General features: G+C 34.5%; 1 protein-coding gene across 4 annotated transcripts; it reads right to left on the bottom strand.

Moving 5' to 3' along the window:
* Positions 1 to 1,476: 1,476 nt before the first annotated feature.
* On the bottom strand, positions 1,477 to 16,348 carry LOC109815392 (ARM repeat superfamily protein). Of its 4 annotated transcripts, XM_029274775.2 has the most exons (25): positions 15,792 to 16,348; positions 15,583 to 15,692; positions 15,300 to 15,372; positions 14,891 to 14,952; positions 14,323 to 14,464; positions 12,873 to 13,088; positions 12,672 to 12,738; positions 11,148 to 11,547; positions 10,092 to 10,263; positions 9,837 to 9,997; positions 8,521 to 8,620; positions 8,263 to 8,337; positions 8,015 to 8,149; positions 7,014 to 7,103; positions 5,728 to 5,910; positions 5,539 to 5,643; positions 4,644 to 4,802; positions 4,176 to 4,220; positions 3,830 to 4,051; positions 3,272 to 3,378; positions 3,140 to 3,196; positions 2,714 to 2,783; positions 2,370 to 2,616; positions 2,023 to 2,157; positions 1,477 to 1,780 (listed from the first exon to the last, which is right to left on the bottom strand). In XM_029274775.2, exons 1-23 carry the CDS (start codon positions 15,930 to 15,932, stop codon positions 2,455 to 2,457), a joined length of 3,054 nt encoding a protein of 1,017 aa, XP_029130608.1. In that variant the 5' UTR covers positions 15,933 to 16,348; the 3' UTR covers positions 1,477 to 1,780; positions 2,023 to 2,157; positions 2,370 to 2,454. The 4 variants fall into 4 exon arrangements, with proteins under 4 accessions (XP_029130608.1, XP_029130609.1, XP_029130607.1 ...); XM_029274776.2 differs by lacking the exon at positions 2,023 to 2,157 and having other exon boundaries at positions 3,830 to 4,048; XM_029274774.2 differs by lacking the exon at positions 2,023 to 2,157.
* Positions 16,349 to 16,571: the final 223 nt, after the last annotated feature.

A 16,571-nucleotide genomic window follows, 5' to 3' on the forward strand; every position in this document is an offset into this window, starting at 1 on the left:
TAGGCCCAACCATAAAATAACCCCATCAGTGGTATATGAAAGGTTAGGTCCCTTGTTTGAGGAGAGGATTGTTAGGATACAAACAAGTCTCACATCGATAAAATAGAACAAGAAATAGCAACTTATATAACACAAACATACTTCAATGATTGAGAGACTTTTTGGGTGATGACCAAAAACAAAATTGTGATGACTTAGGCTCAAAGCAGACAATATCTCATCATTGTGAAATATGTTTGTGTAATAACCTCATAAAATATCTCGTTAGACAAATACCATAAAATAATCCCATCAGATGTGTGGCAAAATGTCATTATCAACCGATTTCAACGTTTTTTTAATTCAATCGTGAGACAGGGGCAAATACACGTTTACCCGTATGGAGATAATAAGATTTTTTTTAATAATTATTTTTGCTCCCATAAAAAAAAATATTGAAATTATAAAAAATGGTCTTATTTCCCTTTATCTTATTAAATTTTGTCATTCTTGTTATTAACTTATTAAACAGACGGAGTTTCTAACAATTACACAAACACATCCCTTAAAATTATGTAGTTTGTAAAAACTTATAAAAATTTTCTTCCATGAAAATATTAAAGATTATTTTCCACCCCCACTATAAAAATTTCTAGACCTTCCAACATACGAGAACCATCACTTTTTAATTTCTCTCACTATTTCACCTCAACTAAATTTTAATTTCAACTCTATTTCACTATCCCATGTTGAGTAAAATTATTGCATGGAATAAAATCAATTTAGAGCACAGTAGAAGTTGTACTTGAAAGTGAAACAATCTATTTTATAGATGTGAAACAATCTTTTACACAAAACATGATCGTGCAAACTGTTTATTATTAGTGTTTTACTCCTCTACGTATAGATTGGTTTATAATTGTAAAACTTCGAATGCAAAATCATACAGTTGCATGAAGCTTCTTTTAAAAAAAATCACCTTTCCGGAAATACGAGGTATTAATATTTTCATGCCGTAACCTCAAATATTATGCTCTGGGCTAATCTTTACGCGGATCTTATGCGTAAAAACGCCTCTAGTCCATCAACTGAAAAAGATATTTCCACTTTAAAACATTTCATAAACCAAACTTTAAATCAAGAAATACACACTTTCTCGTTACTTAATCACTTCTGAATAACGTAACACTTCAAATCATGAGTAAACCCTTCGATCTCCACACTTCAGTGTGGCTAGTGACCATTAACCAGTTACAGAATCAACTTATCATTTGATTTAAGTGAGAAATGCTAGGACAAACTCTCTTTTCATTGGTTGATTGAAATTTATTGAATACGAAAGCTGGTGAGACTCATCCTATTTAATGACCCTCAATTTTGTGATTTTCAATAAATTCTGACCAAATAAGAGAGTACGTTACTAACTACTCTTGATTTAAAGCAACAGTGTTGTTTGAGGGATGTAAGAAAAGTATGAGTGTACAACATTCGCCAGGGTAAAACCTGCAATTCAAAGAACTTTTGGTAAAATTTGCACTACACATCCAAATCTGTCCAAAATAGCATCTACAAACATTTCACATTTCCTGTCATTCTCGGTAAAGTAAATGAACACTATGGACTCGATGCTGCCCCTTTCTATAATATATAATAAAGGAACAGCATCCTATTTACAGAGTTTCACGCTGCCAACAGGCATAGACAAATGAAAATGATTATAATGGGGGAAAACCATGACCTGGAAACAATTTTAAACAAGTGTCAAAAACCACCAGTCCAAGTAATAAGCTTCAATATCATCCTGGAAAAAAGAGATTTTTAACGTCAGATGCAACTAAAGAAATCATGAATGACAATTACCCATTGTCACAGTTTTCAAACATAGCCACGCACAGTAATTTCAATCAACATATCATTTCAAACAAGTTGGTCACACTGTCACAGTAAGTAATTTTCTTTTTGATCAGGTCATTGAAATGTCTTGGCCAGATAAAACTGCAATGGGCAAATGGAGAAGAAAAATGGAAACTGGAAGCAACCAACCAGAAGATAAGCAATCCTTTTGGACACTTAATCATCGCCATCACCATGAGTACACATCTAAATGCTTCTCAGTCTAATGATTTATTATCCAATAGGTTCATTGCTATTGTTCTTGGAAGTCAAAATTTATACGGCCTACAATTTGAAAGTAATTCTGTATGACTGATCTTATCATCAATCTTGTGTCACTCAAGTTAAGGGAAACAGAGAAGGGCCAACTGTTAAAGTTTAGTATAAAACCTAACACATCAGGGAATTGGTCGCCGGGGAAAATAAAATAAAATTAGTAAAAACAAAAGGGGAGGGGGTAGAAAAGCAAAGTAGATGGACATAGAGTGGAAATATACCCTATAAGAAGTATCAATCTATGAACACAAAAACTGAGAGCCTGCACATAGCACCACCAGATCACAAGAATTAAATGTCACCCAGTTATGGCATCTTTAATGCCTGCTTCAACTGTGCAAATGCAGACGGATGCATACTGCTCATGGCAGCATTGAATGATTCTCCATGAATAGCAGCACAAGTTTGTAGATTTTCTTTCACACATTCCTCAAGGGACAGTTGATTGATACTGTCTGAAAATTTGATCTAGTGACAATAAATAAATGCATTACTTCCTTTGTTACTCTCACGATGTACATCATTCTAGAATGGAAATTTCTTCTAGTTTTCATAGATCTGTTACCTGTCTTTTTCTGAATTCTTTACTAGGAATAGTGCCCTCATCAGGAGATGCACTGGAGCCCATGTCACCACTGTTATGGAAAATAGACAAGAAATACATTTGTAAAACATGACTGAATGTCATAAAACCAGGGATAACAAATCCCCCTTTATAGTTTCTAAACTGTTGAGTTCCCTTCAGAACTATGGTTACCGGTAATGAGTAAAATACATTGCCATTCAAGAGACTTGCCATAACCAACTATTGTAAAAGCTTAAGCTATTAAATGAAAATACATGAATGGTGTTTATATTAAATCTCTGACAAGACTAAACACAAAATAGCAGAAAACACAATGAGAATATCATGACCAAAATTCAGACAAAGTCCCTGCTTACTACTCCTCTTTCCAGAGTGCCAAAAACAGACCAAGTACAAAATACTAACCTGGACTCTTCTTCAGTTAAGTCATCATTTCTTCCCAAAATTACACTAGTGCAAACACTGCACATCAAAACATTTACAGGGGTCATTTGCTTCTAATTTGAAAACAATGAATAATATTTAAAGTATTACTACCTTAATATTTGATCAAGTTTGTCAAGTACTTGGGGCAGTCTTAATGTCAGAATTATTGAGAGGGCTAAGCCAATTGTCTTCTTCTGGATGGAAGAAACATTATCTACCTGGAAAATTATATACATAAATACACAGTAAAGGAAACAACATTAAATAGACCAAGAAACAACATTATATTACAACTAAATACTGAATAAAAACATAATCAGATATTGATTTTAAGAAATGATGCGAGATCCTAAAGCATATTTCAAATGACATCATACAACTTCTTCCAGCAATGGGAAAACACGTTGCTCCCAGCCCCTTCACATGGTAGTGCATAATAAAAAGTAAATGTATTGTATGCAGCAGAGTAGTGAACATAAACTAGGCCAACGTACTTTCCAGAATTATACTTCAGATACAGATATATACATCAAAAGACACAAATATAAATCATTTTACAGCTGCGCATTAAACAATGCAACTCACAGGTTTGTCTAAAAGCACAGACAATATACAAATGTGCAATATATTTAGAGCCAAACATTGTCTCTAAAGCATAACTACACCAACCTTATCAACCCAAATGTCAACCAGACAAAGAAGTATATTTTCTTGAACAGGGATAGAAGCTGTCTGAAGCAGTAGAGAAGTCGATGGATCTGATGCTAATTGGGCAAGTGAATTTGTATTCATAACCAAAAGCCTAGCCAGGATGGCAGCAGAAGATGCTTTAACAGATGTTTTAGAAGGATCATGATCATCTCCTCCACTCAAACATATTACAATTAACTTCTGGAAACAATAAAAAATTCAAGGGCTTAAATTTTTTTTTCTAGATTATGTACTATGAAACATTAGTTGATCGGCGCATAGTTTGATTTACTATAACATCTTACAAGAATATAATTAGACTTACTTGTAAAGTACTGCTAATAAGTGGCGGCACTTCCATGGGGAAACACTGTAAAAAGGCAAAATCAAATAATAAAGTTTTTGATGACTTTTAAAATATATTATGACAATAAGGCAAAATTATCATCCAACTTATACCAAGACCAAAAAGAGAAAATTACAGAATACTATATTCATAATTTAGTCACAAGAAATTATAATTCCTAAATAGGCTATTCCACTAGATCAAAACAAAAAACTTACCAATTGACTTGAGAACTAAATAAAAAAACTTAGTTGCCAAAACTTTTAAGTTAAGCTATAAAAATAGTAATTTAATTAGCTGAGCATTTGGACGGATTTGTTTCTCAAAACCCTAAAAGGTGGCACTAAACCATTAACTCTTAACAGGAGGCATATCATATATCAAAAGTACGGATAGTTCATACTGATCACCGTTAAGTTTGAAAATTGACTAGTTTGGAATGCATACCTGTACTAAGATATCAACCACAGGAAGAACTGAAAGAAGGCCTTTGTTATTGACATTTCCAATAACTAAATCAAGAATTTTAGCAATATTTGTTGCATGCATACTCAGAAAGTCATTTCCACCCAAAATTATGTAATCTTCAATTATATTCACTGCAACCTGTACATGAGATAAAGAGAATGTATATAGAAATATAACAAAGATATTAAAATAAGGTCAACAACTGGCTGTTTGAGGTGGGCAGTAACTAAACCAGCAAGAATATGTAACACCAATAATGATCAGAAGCCCAAAAAGTTATCAAGTTGATAAATACAGCACAAAGCAGCAGGATTCCATTGGATAAAATTTTGATACCTCCAACTCAAAAAACTGAATGATTTCATTTTTTAGCATTAGGCTGTTACTGCTGTACAAACTAGATAGTGGTCGAGTTATATGGAAACCAGCCAAAAGAAAACTAAATTGATTTGACTTCCATATATATCAGATTATACGAAGTCCCTTTTTCTAGTACATATCCAAGAATAATTTCCGTTAGCGTCTTTAACAGACTTGGTTCCTAATGCATGAGGCTCAACAATGCTATCTAACCAATTCTTACACATAAATCATTGATCTTAAAATTTTAGAAGGTACAAAAGTGGTGGCAGGCAGGGGGAACTTGAATAGAAGGAATAATATAATTAATTCAAATTCAAACATTATGTACATCATATAAACACAAACATAATATAATTATTGCAAATCGCAATCCAGCAATCATGCAAACTGAAACTTTTACAACACTACTACATCCTTGTGCCACTAAAACAATCGTTATCTTTCTCTTGAATACAGATAACATGGGTAAATAGTAAATTGAAAATTCATTAGAGTATGGAGTAAGTCTAACCTGTAAATGATCAAAATTTCTTTCCATAATATCCACAAGGCGTGAAAAATATTGTAACAATTGAGGCACCATTGATGGAGCATGAGAAAGTGTGGCTTCCCATAACTGAAAGGTTATGCAAATTTTCATGACATATTCTCTCACATCAATAGTACCATCTAATTAGTAAAAACAAGACAGCAAGATTACCAGCATGCTATCTTCTAAGAGATTGAGTTCGTCAGGACTATTAATATCAATCCCATTCTCCAGAATTGGCAGTAGTATATTGTAGCAAATGGGTGACTGGTAACCAAGTGCAACCACAAAGTTTTTCAAAGCAACAAGAAGCTGGATCTGCAGCAGACTTTCACCAGAAGATTCCTCCCAGACCTTGCCATAACAAAAGCAATTGAAGACAAACATATTTGATTTTGATTAGTCTGGGATTTAACTATAATTACTTTGCTATGTCACTTACAGGGTAAAAGCTAAACAAAAATAAAAAATGTGATTAAAATGTTAGTATATTTTATATGTATTGTACCATCTAAAACCAATTATTCTAACTCCTATGGCAAGTGATTCAGATAAGCAGGAATCTTGAAACATAATGTTAAATAAAATTAATCAATGCTTAGGAAACTTCATGCTAGAGTTCATGTAGCCATGTAAACTACAATTTGTTCCTATTCTAGTTACTGATACAGACTGCAGATAAGCCATTAGGACCAGGAGCACTTAAATATCAGTTTTATCATGTTTCACCCCCAATGCACACAATTTATGCACAGCCAGGTCGTCTACCTCAGTCAAGTTCTTCAATATCCTGTTTCAAAATCCCAATTTTTTTTTCTTCTTTTATTGCAATTCCTGCTTTGAAAAGTGAAGAGAAATGACCACCACACATAGTCTGCCTAGTTAAAGAAAGACCAATCTTAAATTCTTACTTTCATTCTTTTTTCATTTTTCTTGAAAAAGGAGAGAATGTAGCAAACAATTTGGCCTGCCGCCCATTTTTAAGAAATTTTGCACTGTTCTGTTGCCCCCCACCCTCTCCCTCTCCCCCTAATGCTGGTCCTCTCACCTCTGCTGCAGTGATTTGTGGTAGTTCTATGCTGTGTAATAGGTGTGTACGTGTAGTCCAATAGTTCATTACATGTCAGCTATCTTCTTAAGTTTATATTTAAAATTGTCAATCATATCAGAAGTTATTTGACTTTAAAAAGCTAATATCTTGATATTTGTAATGTTTCGTTAAGTGAAAAATATGTGCTATTTTATTATTGATCAAGAATCTCTTGATTTCAAATATGCTTTGATTTGTGATTTGTGAAAAAATATATGCTATTCTATTTCAAGATATGCTTTGATTCATCATTTACAGAAAAATAAAAAAATATATACAACTTTTCTTTTCATGTGAACCTAACCAAGTAATAAAACACAGGTTAGTAAACAAAATAAAAGAAAAGACAGGATATTTCTTATGTTACCTTCTGAAAAAACTGCACCAACTTGTTTGCAAATGGAATAACTTCACTAACATGTCCAATAAGGATAGAGATCAAATTCAAAACCTGAACCTGAAGAAATATTTAAAGGAAAACATGAACAACTCACAAATAGGAGCAAATGTTGAAAGAAGAATCAGTTTCAGATTATAATTTACACTATATGTTTGCTCTTGGCATGCAGATATATTCCAGTATCATGGAATAAAATGTAACACGCCTGTGTAGTCAAAGGCACTTAGAGGTTGAGGTGATGCCCCTTTAGAGAGGCACACATCTCAGCTGCCTCAGACAAGATGCTAGCCTTTAGAACTAACTGATAACATACAAATCCAAAAGCCCACCCATCTAACTTGCTAATTAGGATGCTAGGGAAGTCAAACAATGATTGATCCATGCTAGCGAGTCAACTGTAACATCCTAGCTCGCTGCATGGATCAAACAATGTAATTGGGATTGGGATCAACTAAAAGCCAAATTTTTGGCAAAACTATTTAAAGCAAAATCTAGTTGTAACCAGATGGACAAACATAAAACAGGCTAAAGAGAAATGAATACAGAAATTATTGTGGTTTAACCTACGGTGAACGATGACCTATTTGCTACATTCATCAAAGGGGAAAACATAGAAAGATCATTATTATCAATGCATATTTTAAGGAATAGCCACCTAGCACTAATAGTGTAATCCCAATAGACCCAATTCCTCATTGTTGCTGAGGTTTTACAACCTTAGCTTAGTATGAGATTTAGTACACTACACAACCCTCTGCTTCAACCACAAAATGCCCTTGAAAATTGCTTGCCAGATCACACTGCAGGCCATTTGTGTTGGGTCACATGACAGGCTAGGTCCATGAATTTTAAAACCCCAACCAAGGCTCATTATTCCTTCTGTAGCCTGCATGACACCTTTCAAACAGTGTCTAAAAGAATCTATTTTACCATTAAGAAAGAAAAAGTTGCTTAGCAGTAGTATTTACCTTTGAGTCAAATTCCTGGACTTCCTCAAACAACTTAAAACACGAGTCCCAACAGACAGGAAGAAGATCAACAAACTCCCTCTCTGAAAAGTTTGCATCTTCAATATGTAAGCATAGGGATCGACATGCTGCCAGCTAAAAAAATGCATGCACATGGTTAGTTCAAAACAAAATAATGAGGAATAGATATATCGAACTGACAGAGAAACATAGTAATGCTAATAGCAAAACATGTCTATGTAACATACCCGGACAGCTAAATCTTTGCCCTGTAACAATCTGATTAAAGAACAGTATACAGGCCTTTTTGTATCATCTTTGATCTGTTAAGGATAGAAAAGAATACTAAAGTGAATACTAATGACTTTTCCTTATTTGAAGGTTTTGAATTTCACAACTCTCAGGACATGAAAGAAACTAAGAAAGCTTCTTATCAAATCTTCTAGTAAAATTGAACTGTGAAAATTTTGAGGTTTATTCACAAAGCAACACAATAAATTATATACCTCAGAAACCCACTGCCCCAAAATTACAGCAACTTTACGATGAATGATACGTAAATTTGGATGCTCATTTGAGAGTTCGAGTGATAAAGCACCATTAAACCTGAAAACGTATGGTTTAGAAGAAATAGTCAGAATACTTTAAAATCTAGCGACAGCCTAACAGAAAAGGGTCTAATATCAAAAATATTTTAATAACTATGAAATTGAACTGTCTTAAAAAAACATAAATCTCAACCTTCAAATAAGTTAACTATAATGACTCGTTGCCTATTAGACTGCCTCAGAGCCTCTTTTGATGTGCATTGTTATATGTAGATCTGACTCAAACAGCGCCTCATTTAATTTTTCCACTGTACAGCTGTGTGATTATCTTGGAACAAACTTTTGGTGATAATGAGATTTGGGTATGTGGTATGTCATAGTTTGTTTGATTAGTTTATACACAGATGTCGTCAAGCGTTTGATAAAAAGGAAAATAACAAGTTGTGGCAATCTGCTGTTTATTGGACCTTCTGGTCTCTGTTGGAAAGGAATGCCCACATCTTCAAGGGCATATCCTCAGTCCTCACCACTAATTTGTTATGGGATATAATTGTTTTTATGGTGTTCAACTCATGGACCTTTTAGCAGAATCAGTATTTGAGAAATGCAAAGAGACTGGACAGCTCTCCTATACTGACTAGATGTTTGGAGTTCCCATTTTTTGTCTCTGTTTTTTCCTCTTTGCTTTGTCTTTTCTGAGAATTCAATTTTTTTTTTTAATTGAACAAAAAAGTTGACAAAACCTACCTAACTATTAGCTCCTCAATTTAATGATTCTTTTATTATCTACAACTTCACAAGTACCAGACATTGGATGACAATATTATCACACATGAAAAAGGGGTATGATGTTAAAATAAACTTCCCTCACATTCCCCCCCCACCCCTTCTTATGGACCTGGAAGAGGGGGGACATGCCAAGTATCCACTTGGAATCATGTCTTCTTTGTTCTTAGGACTATTTTATATGTATAATGCAATTTCAGTAGTAATATTCCAATTCACTTTGAAAATGCAATCATATGTTTTGTATAAGTGATCAAGGGATGGTAACTCATCATAGGATGAAACTTTGAACAGAGTTCCATTACAAGTAATGGGTGGTTCAGCGACTTCTTGAGTAGAAATTTGTATTAGCAAAGTCCAAGCATAATTGAGAAACAATTAATAAATGATATGCACAACAAAACTACAATGATCTTCAAATTTCTAGCAATGATAAGATCGAAATATGGATAACTTATGTAAATAAAGCATAGTAACTTTGAACTCACCAGTCTTTAAAGCTCAGATAGTTTGAGAGTTCATAATAAACATAAGCAGTAGCACCATAAACAGCATCTTTAAGAAGCAATGCAGGAGTAATCTCTGTAACTGAAGTTGGACAATTATTCATACTCTCTTGAAGAAGCGAAACCACAACAGGACCAAGCAACTAAAAATAACAGTCACAATCACACATCCATTTTAGTCTATAGTCAACATAGTCAACGATTGAAATATCTCAAAAAGAGAAAATACAAGACAACCTGTGATGTATAAATGGCACCTACTTGGCTATTAGTTTCAAACAATACAATGTACAAAGCCTCAGCACATGGCCTCAATTTTTCTGTCCACTGAACCATATCCTGTTCATGGTGAAAAGACTCGGGATTCCGATACCACTCTTCCAAATCATTTGCTGTCAGAACAAAATACCTGTTGGAAGATAAAGGCACTCTTTATGCAGGTAATAGAGTTCATATCATAGGGAGAAATATCACCAAGTCTCAAAACAAATTACAATCATGTGGTTGAGTAACAGTGGGTCATCACCTCCAAAATATAAGAAAATGGAAGTTTAATTTTATCTCTGTTTTCTCTTGCGTAACTGGTGAATTTCAAAACCTACATTAACTCCTTAATATATCACCCACAGCTCAGTCAATTATGTACAAACATACAACCACGAATACATTCAATATTCAAATGACACAGAAAAACTGCTGAACATGCTTGCTATCTCAGATTTTTCATAACTTAGATGAAAGCAACGGCTTGGGTTTTCCAATGCAGATTACCACTATGTTGCCTCAATATCATAACATTCTTGGAAGCAGGTAGGGTAGACATAAACTTTCAGGAGATTTCCACAAGTATATTTAATATAATGATTTATGATCTCTAGCTAAGTTATCCTGGTATTAATTATTTAAATCATTTAGCCTCCCTATCCATACCATTTTAATCTGAGGAAGAGTTTATCCTAAAACAATTTAGACCCTATATATATATATATACCTTTGAAATGCAGATGATTTCCTAAATATGTTCAATGTTCATCTCCACACACGCACAAAATACCATTCAATCTAGCAAAAAAGGGAAGATCTGAAGAATGACTACTAAAAAAGGGAAGATCTGAAGAATGACTACTAAACAAGGGATCTCTTCCACTGATTTGGAGAAACCAAAAAAGCTCAGGACATTCTTTTTTATAAATTTTACTCTATTTTCATAAAACTTAACATTCTTCTGGCCTAACACAAAAATAAGGCAAATACAAGTGAAATAAGCAAGCCAAGGAGTTGCAGAGTGAATACCTTGATATCAATACATTACACAAGTGGACTATTCGTTCAGTGGGAAGTAGGGAAGTTAAAACACCACCAACTGCACTGGAAATGTTTTTCTTCATCAGCTCCAGTGTAACTCCATTTTCATCCATCACCCTACCAGTAACACTTGGCTTGTACTCTTTACATTCCAGAATATTTTTAATCATCACCATACACTGAATGAGAAATTGCTCAAACGACAATAGATATGGCTCAGGATCTGTTATCTTATTCAAACAGATGTCCATGACGGATGAAAGCACAAATTTATCACCAAATGAATAAGGATGTCTGCCCTGAAAGGCAACTAAAATTTTCATCAATTTGGTACATGCCCTCTTTACAATGTCCCAAAATTTAGGATATTGCTTTTGGAAAGACGAATCTGTAAACAACCAAAATGTCTTGTAAGTATAAAAGGAACAAATAAGAAACATTTTATGCACAAGAGAAGGCAGAGTTAGATAAATAATATTTTGCTTAATGTTGCAGTATATATGAGAACTGGACATTGCAGATTGTAATGTGACGAAGGAAGAAAATATTAGCATATAAAGGTTCAAATTTTCTAGCTCAGCATTTCATTACATAACATATAACTACTATTTATTAGTTGCAAAAAACTGAAAACAAAAACTAATCTACTACAATTGTAGGCACTAAAAGATAAAGTAGATTAAGAAACGCATAAACATGGTCATAATGATATATGTTAAATATACAAAGCTGCAGCCAAAGATTAAAGAAATGGTAGTCAATGTATTTACTCATTGTGCTTTACAAAAACATCATTTTAAATTGACTCCTTATTTTATCTTTTCTTGTAAATCCACTATCCACCCCAGTATTTTTTAACTTCATTATGTTTATTTATTTTCTGATTTTCGTAGACACTTCACCATGCAACATCCACTACCATGGAGCATTGCTGATCTTGTAGCTGTCTGGAGAATTTTCATATGAATTTGTTAGGCACTTTCCATTAAAAGATTACACTTAATTTTTTCTCCATTTCATCCAGCCAGCTTGACAACCATGTGTGACATTATTCTTGCCACAACTCTAGAACTACTCCTCTTGACTCACTAACTGGGATTATATCATCCAACCTCTGGCAAAATGATGAATTAAAGCGTGCTTAGACTCACTCCTAAGTACAAAATCCAGCTCTAGGGTGTGCCTAAGTACATTCAATCCTCAGTTGGCCTATGGCACAAATATTCCATTACACCTCCACAAGTTTGTATACCAAATAAATGAAAATTGATTCATACCATGTTTGGATCCTCAAAATCCCATTCCAAGTTAAAAATATAGAGGGAAGTCCATTACACATTAACATTCTACAAAACTGTAACTTGACATGCTTTTATGTAGCACATGAGAGAAAGACTCTTGCCTAGGAACCAAATGATTATTAATGTTTTCATCTTACAACCATTTATAGATTGGTTGGTACTAACTTAAACACAAGGATAAACATATATACACAAGAAATATAAGTCTCACAGTATGGAAGGAGTGATTGAATGGCACTCAAGAACACAGGAGAGACTTCCTTGACTGGTCGAACCTCCTACAAAATAGCAATATAATGCCCAATACCTTAACTTTTGAATTAACTAATTTAAAAAATATAAAAGGGTGCTAAACCCTTCAAGGGCAGAAAGCAACATAAAAATTAAAACAAGTGATAGATAGATAATTTACCTGAAAACACTTTGAATCACTTTGAAATCCTGAAATAACTAATTGCCGCACAATCTTTGAACATAACAACCACCTCTCACATGTAAGATAAAGTTCATGAGGCTGATCTTCAGCATTTAAATTACAGTTTTGAGAAAGAGAGGAGAAACCATGCAGTATTGTCTGCACATCGCTTTGCCAAAGGCGCCAGCTATAATCAAAGAAATGGGATGATATCTGCCAAACAAATTGGTTGAATATTTGAATATATTATGTTATTTAAGCCATGCAAAGTACTAGATAGTAATCTTATTCTAGAAGAACCATGTCAATCAGATGCAGAATTTTGAGGCAGAAAGGTAAAGATGCAAAAAAAAAAGTGGAAACAAAATGGAATGCAATATAAACCACAACAGAGCCTATATGCTAGACCATATGTAATTCTTAAGGCTAGATACGAGCAACCATTTGTGTTTAAAAACAAATTAATAATAAAGTGTCAATCATAAAAAGTTAATGGAATTAAATACAACTTATAGCCCACACACCACCATTATCCTGCCTCTATCATTATTCATTATGAAGAATCTTTATGCTTGGTTATGATAGCATTAAGCAGTGACAAATTTAAGTTACCAGCAGCATCAAATGTTTTTATCTAGCTAATGTGGTAGATACATATAGAGACCACCTAAGACAAAACATGTAGCAATAAATTGGACTCAAGCACCTTGCTCTACTCAATACTACATATCATTTACCGATATTCCTCTTGTATACATTAAGGTCATCACCCTCTTGACGAGATTATATTAGAGTTATTAAAAGTTCCTCTTACTTAATGGTTGAAATTATCGACTAACTCAAAATTATTAATTAAGGTTGAAATTCAAAAATGATCCACAAAAGGCAATGTGACACTCCCATGCAGATATGCCTAAAATTGAAGAACACACTACGTTGAGTGATACACATCCCTTCCAGAACGTAAAACAAATTAAGCTACCCCTAAAGACCTTAACAACCAGATAGTTGGGACAACCTTTTAAGGGAGAGTGGCGATACTGCCTCCTCAAAAGTTAAATGTATCGAGCCATAGAGAGAGCCTTCAAATACCTACATTCAAGTTTCCAACAACTCACCAATAGAACCTCCTTGCTACCCTTGTAAGAACAAGTTAAAACATATTATGAAAAAAGTCCTGTATAGTGACTTTGGATATGTATTTCTGTTGCCAAGATATATTCATTATGCTGACGGCAAGTCTGTTTAAACAAGGTTGTATTTTTTATAGAAGTTTTTTTTTTCCTTTTTTTAGAGAAAAAGAAATACAAGATTATTATTGAGGTTTGCATGTTATTCCAATAATGACAGCGGATGTTTTGTAAGTTTTCAATGAACAGCATAAAGGCAAAGATCTAGACAGCTGAAAGCAAGAGAGAACAGAATAAAATTACAGAAGGAACTGCACCTCTGCAAAGTTGCGTTGATCTGATGTAAGGCGTTTTGTGGACAACTCCTTTAAGGTCCTAAATAGAATCAAAAAGATTCGGTGGGAGGCAAGAACATCTGCTGATTGAAGTTGTTGGGATAAGACCAAAAAAATGTCTGGCCTGAGGAGTCATTAAATTTGCATATCAATATATAGGACTTCCTTTAAGAAGAATGCTAAAATCAGAAAAATGCATAGAAGGCAAACATTAAGATAGCTTGTAACATATATGCAGAGCAAAAAACCATGCATGTCGATAATGCTTCTCAAAAACTAGAAAACTGAAACACTTTTTTTTGTACTAATATTAAAAGTCAATCATTTTAGAAGATATGACTTGAGTAAGAAATTAAAACCCATTAGACAAAACATTGCTATAATGCTAAGGGAGCTCATTAAGATAAATAATGAACCAGAACAAATAATGGTGAACCAATCGAACAAAGAAAGTGAGAAGTAAAAGGAGGGAGGGCGTGGGATTTCAATTGCAGTATTGTAAACACTCTAAATATTCTTGGACACCGAAGAAATAACTATGAAAAAGTACCATTCTTTTGGATAATCAATGCGAGCAATTTTGGAGATGAGCACTGCCAGCATCAAAGCTATCTGCATTTTAAAATGAAAGGAATTAGAAGAAGTGAATATCAACAACTCGTCACAATTCACAAGCAAAGCCGATAAAAATAAAATACTAAAAAAGCCGTCAAGATGCAGGCTGGGGTGAGGGATGACTATCATTAACCATGAAGTTTAACCAAAATCATGACAAAGTATCTACAATCAGACATTGATAGGTGAGCTAAGTAACTAATGAGCTTGGCATTGAGGTAGAAGTAACAGGACAACACTAAACAGAATCATAAAAAAGGTTTGTCTCATCAAGTACGAAATCACTAATAAGCACTATCCGAGACATACAACGCAGTCAATAAAAGAAAGAAAACTAAAAGCACCTGATCGTTCTCTTCTCTCAAGTACGTCAACAATTTCTGCCTCAGGTGCATTTTCTCCTCATTGCTAATCCCCCTGAACAAAACGAAGCAAAACACACATAAAAAGGCCACACTCGTATCCACACATTGTTGCATGTAAGTTTCAGCTACATTTTCACACAAAAACAACTTCACGGCTCGGTTTTCAACACTAAAAGAATAAACAAAAGGACCTCTCAGCAGCATTTTGATTTTGTGCAAAAAAAGTAACAGAAACAAACACTCAAATTTGAGAAGCGCTCACGAGGAATCGCGGCGATGGCGCCAGTAGCGGTTGACGCTGTTCTTGAAATAGACGGTGGCCATCATGCGCACATCCGTTTGCGGCGCCAAATCCTTGGCCGTAATCACTTCCTGCAGTTGCATTCACCGAAACGAAAAGCTCAAAACGAGACAACAGAAAGCACAATGCAAACTTCATCGGAACCCTAAGAGAGAGAAATAGAGCATTACGAGGAGGCAGGAGCAGAAGCCGGGCCTGGACTCCGATTGCGCAAGCGCTTCCTCCGCCGGACCGCGGAGGCGGTGATCGGCGCTCATGGAATTCGAGAGCAGCGAGTACATCGCCGGCACGTCGGAAGCTGTGAGCGCCATGGGTGGCGGTGGTGGTGAAAGAGAAGTGTCTCTTTCTTTGCGATTCGATTCGAAGAGTGAATGAGTGAGTGAAATCGGTGTTTTAGTTTAAGTAGGATTTAACTGCGAATGGAAGATATATAGAGAGAGAAGACGAGGTGTTTGTGTTAATGTTTGAGAGAGAGAGTTTGTTGAAGGGAAGGGTTGGGAGTGTGGAGAGAGCGATTAGCAGAGAACAAAAATGGGAGTGAGAAGGCTAATTGGGACCCATGGCGTCGTCATAAGCGTTTCAGATTCAGACCAAACAGCGTAGCTGCGCCATTTGCACCCTTTTCTGCCAACTCGGATTGCTTTTTCTTTCTTCCTTTTGGTCCATTCTTTCTTTAATTAGCCTCTCTAAAACAGTAATGGGCTCAGGTCATGTGTGAGTGCGAGTGTAACCTGGAGAGGATTCATATCATATCCATCTAGCACACTTGAACAAGGAAGATACACACTTCATTTTTTTTTTTTTTTTTTTAATTATGTAGAAAGAATTCATCACCAAGGAGTGACTAATCTTTGTTAAAATCATGAATTGAATAATTAAAAAAGTTATTTATATTGTTAATTAATTTCATATCATCGTTAGAATATTTTTTATTTATTTATTATAAAAAT

This window comes from Cajanus cajan, chromosome 4 (assembly GCF_000230855.2).
Source record: "Cajanus cajan strain Asha chromosome 4, NIPB_CcT2T_4, whole genome shotgun sequence".
NCBI lineage: Eukaryota > Viridiplantae > Streptophyta > Magnoliopsida > Fabales > Fabaceae > Cajanus > Cajanus cajan.

Coding starts and splice junctions, on each gene's coding strand:
- LOC109815392 (XM_029274774.2), bottom strand. CDS start 15,932: ATGGCGCTCACAGCTTCCGACGTGCCGGCGATGTACTCGCTGCTCTCG. Junction 4,803..5,538: donor GAAATTTTGATCATTTACAG/GTTAGACTTACT, acceptor TCTCATGTACAG/GTTGCAGTGAATATAATTGA. Junction 2,784..3,139: donor TTAACTGAAGAAGAGTCCAG/GTTAGTATTTTG, acceptor TTTCCATAACAG/TGGTGACATGGGCTCCAGTG.